The 4348-nt window shown below is 38.4% G+C and overlaps 1 protein-coding gene across 1 annotated transcript; it reads right to left on the bottom strand.

The window, feature by feature from the left end:
* Window positions 1–3352: 3352 nt before the first annotated feature.
* LOC122040223 (basic leucine zipper 4-like) lies at window positions 3353–4050 on the bottom strand. Its single transcript, XM_042599562.1, has one exon. It carries the CDS (start codon window positions 4006–4008, stop codon window positions 3556–3558), a length of 453 nt encoding a protein of 150 aa, XP_042455496.1. The 5' UTR covers window positions 4009–4050; the 3' UTR covers window positions 3353–3555.
* Between the last annotated feature and the right edge of the window lie 298 nt (window positions 4051–4348).

Genomic DNA, 4348 nt, shown 5'->3' with positions numbered 1-4348 from the left:
TGGTATTCCTTGACCTACTTTGATTTTCTTCTTGCCTAATCTTAGTTAGGACTTTCCATTGCCAATGTGTTGTCCTCCTTGACCCACTTGGATTTTTCCTTTGCCTAACCAAAGTTAGAACTTTCTTTTGCCAAGATGCGGTTCTTCTTGACCCAGTTGGGCTTTCCCTTACCTAATCACAGTTAGGACTTTTCTTTACTAATGTGCGGTCCTTCTTAACCTACTTAACTTCTCTTTCCCATATTATCAAGTATTCGGTTAACTTTGACCTATTTGACCTCTTCTTCACATATTGTCCAAAGATCGAAACTTAAGTTCGAATCTACTTAAGATTAGTTAAACTGGTCAACTTTGAATCCACTTAAGATTAGTAAATCGATCAACTTTGAATCCACTTAAGATTAGTTAAACTGATCAATTTTGATTAATCTAGGATGATTACACTAATAACCTCCTAATACGAATTATTCTAAAACAATGATAATGAAGCACGAGATGCTCCACAATTCACACGGATAGTTAAAGGTAAAGTCTAAATCAAGATATGAAGCAATAATTTACATGAAAAAAACATACCACATTCGGATATGCAACTACAATTCCAATAAGCAACCAAGAAGCATATAATGACAAGTATCGTTGATCAGGAAGGATCAATATAAAGAGCACAGCGCGAGGCCGCCCTCGCGAGCACAGCGTGAGGCCACTGACGTTGCACGGCCAGCCTCATGAGCATAGCTCAAGAGGGGAGAGGAGAGAAGAGGGAAGAGGATTACCCTGGTGTTGGAGAGGAGATCAGATACCGGAGAGGATGTTCGACACTGAAGATTATGATAGGAGAGAGAGGAGAGAACTAAGATGCGATCGATTGGAGAGGAAACAAATTGATTGGGAACCCTAGCTAATATGATTCTGAATTAGTGATAAAAATTTAATTTCATCGTTAATTTAACAATGATAATTTAATTTCGTCACTAATTTAACGATATTAATTAAATATTCATAACTAAATCGGTGGCGAAATTAATTTTCATTGCTATAATAACAAGGGAATTAAATTTCTATTGCTAAATCAGAAACTGAACTTAAATATTAGTCACTAATTTAGAGAGGAATATTTAATTCCGTCACTGATTTATCAACAGTTTTTTTCCTGTCGACGAATTTTTTTTATCTATTGCTAATTAATTATATTAAATATGATTTTTAATTAATAGTGACGGAATTAAGGATGAAAATATAGCTAATTTAATGATAGAAAATTATATCAGTTTTCTGGTGGTGAAAGCAAATCAAATTAAAACACCAACCCTATAAATAACAAGCTCCCACCTACAAGTCAAGTAATCAAATGTACATTTACTTATTGCGTCATTAAAAGCTAAGCATATGAGTCAAATACACATTTAAATGAAATGTGAAGCACACTCCAATCATTCGAGGCTTGATGTGCCAGTGCCATTTGCTAATTGTCCCACAAAGCTTCATGAACATGTATTGCGCATGCATATTGCATTTAATTAGGTTAGGTTTTCTATACGGTTGAAAAAAAAATCAAAGCAAAATTTTTTTATTAAAAAAAAACGTTAAAAAGATGCTCTCATGTGATAAATGCTTGTAAAACAACTACCGCATCCTCATTTGTAATAAATAATAAAGTGTCAATTCTACTATAAACTTTTGAAAATTTCTACAGCAATTATAAATTTAAATATTTAAAAAACATATTTTTTTAGGTAAAAATGAAAAGGACCTCCCTTTTGAATTATTATTAAGAGGATGTCTATATCTCACCTCTATATATTTATTTTTTAAAATTATATTTATTTTTGGTGCTATTATAGAAACTATAAGATTTAGACAATTCAATTCTAATAATACAAAAATTTAGATGGTAGTAACTAGAGTTCATAGCTCTGGTAACCTTAGTCAACATTAGTTAACAAATAATATTATATTGTAGCAGATACAAGATTATAGTTGTTATAATTTTATAGCAATTATAAGATTATAGTTGTTATAGTTGTATAGCAACTATAGCCATATAAGAGTGTAAAAAAAAAAAAAAAAAAATCAAAGGACAATTTGTACAAGTAAAGGGTACAAAACGGATGGATGTCATTTTGATAATAAATTTAAAAAGGGACACTACGATTTTAATGAAAAGAGCATCCTTTTAGTTTGCATATATATATTTTGAGTATCCAGTTATCTAGGTAATTTTGGAGATTATCGGTTCAGTCGTATAAAAATTTTTTATCAACTACTAAGATAAATTAAGAAGTGTAGACAATGGCGGAGCCAGCCCGGGTGATTTACCCGGGCTGATTCCAGGTTGTGAGCAATGACCGTCAACTCCGACGCTGCTGTCCCGAGCTAATTCCTTTTTTTCCCGTGTCTTCTATTTGTTTTCCATTGTAAATTCGGGATTCAGCGTCGTCTGCCTCCGGGCTACAACCCGGGTAAATTATAACCTAGTTCCACCCTTGAGTACAGATAAATCATGATAGACGATCCAGTATCATAAATTTTTTAAACTCTCCCGATATAATATGAAATGAGTGAGATTTGAAACTTATTATTAAGGAATCCGTTCGGTCTTTTACCATCACACAAATCTCAGGCACATTTTGACATTTCTGAAAAAAACAAAAAAGAAACCTCTTTTAATATTTTATTAAATAAAATACTCTTTTAATTTACACCCAAAACTTGCTACATTTATCATGACAATTGCCAAATTCAAAAGCGCCCCATAAAAAGAATTGCATGGACCACCATACATTTGTCTCTTTTGCCGTCAGCGCCACAAACTTCTGGGTTGTTGATCGATATGCATCACCAACTCATAATTAACATTATTAAAAAAACAGTAATAAAAGTCAGAGTAATACAGTCATATTATTATTATTATTATTTGATAATTTATATGTTCGAGCTTTGAGTCAACTAATTCAGCGAGTGAAAATCTCCTTCGGTTCACCCATCCAGTAAATACAGAGTACAAGTGAATTTACACCCGACAACCAACTTTCTAAATTTTTTTATTCCACGTGAGAAAATATTATTCAATGTGTTATTATTGAGATTTGATATGTGACTGATTGAGAATCTATTGAATGCTTTTGTCCAGTCGTATAGATGATATAATTCTTGCACGATAAATAAATCAAACGTTTATAAATAAATTTAAGATTCGATTTGCTTTTAACTAAAACTCAAGCAAAGAATTCTTTTAATGATTTCTACCTAGTTTGACTTGGTTATCTCATGGAACTTGGAGTTTGAATTTCCATGCTTTGTTCAGATCCTCGTTTATTGTTTTTTTCCCCGGGTATGCTATCAGTTTCTATTTATAGATCAGTTTGTTTCTGAGAGATGGTTCCTTTGAATCCACTGGGTGGTTTATTGATCGATAATGGGATTAAGCGTTGAACCCTAATTTTTTTTCTAAGAAAGGAAAGTCAAAAGCGACTCGTAATTACACCAGAGGCCTGATCGCGATCGATCATGGCGCAGCGGTAGGTGACTGGGCGGTCCTTTGGGAGTTCCGATTCACGTCGTTAATGACGCCAAGGCTTCCTCGAAAGGCAAACCAGTGAGGAAACCGCCGTGAGAGGCCGGGGAGAGCTGGCGGAGCAGGAGGATGAAGCGGCGGAGCTCGGAGAGCCTGCGGTTGAGGGCGGCGTACTCGGCCCGGAGCCGGAGGTTCTCGCTGCGGAAGATCTGGCACCGGTGGGACGCCACGACGACCCGGTGCGCGAGGTCTTGGTTCAGGGAGCTGAGCCGCGCGGACTCGGAGCGGAGCTCCTCGAGGCGGCGCTGCTTGCGCATGCGGCAGCGGCGGGCGGACTCGCGGTTGGAGATCTTGCGGCGGAGCCGCCTGTGCTCGTCTGCCGACAGCGGCTCGGCCGGGCCGGGCCGGGATTCGAGTTTCGGGTCGGGCGAACCGAACCAATATTGGTCCAGCGAGTCGAAGGCGGCGTCGGGGTGCGGCTGCAGCAGCATGACGAGCGCAAAACAGAAGACAAGAGGGCGAGAAGTTGGAGAAAAGGGAAGTAAGGAGGAGCCGAGGGGACGTATTTAAGGACGCGGGCAGGGACACGCGGCGATAAATCATTGGCGTTCTAAAAGCTCGCGCGGCGGTCGAGCACTTGGACGCCAGGAGTCTGCGCAGCCATAAAAGAAACGGGGGGCTAGCCACCTAGTGATTCTCAGTGCGAGAGAGAATCAGACCCGTCGATTTGGAAATTGGACCGTGGATCTTATGCTTCCATAGGGGATGGCGAAGTGCGGTCCCAGAGCTGGCTTAATAGCGAAGGAAAGTGGTCTGCTGCGTGGGATTTGC

This window comes from Zingiber officinale, chromosome 2A (genome assembly GCF_018446385.1).
Source record: "Zingiber officinale cultivar Zhangliang chromosome 2A, Zo_v1.1, whole genome shotgun sequence".
NCBI classification, from domain to species: Eukaryota; Viridiplantae; Streptophyta; class Magnoliopsida; order Zingiberales; family Zingiberaceae; genus Zingiber; species Zingiber officinale.
The sequence above is the reverse complement of the archived record's forward strand: the minus strand, read 5'-3'. Positions and strand labels throughout refer to the sequence as shown.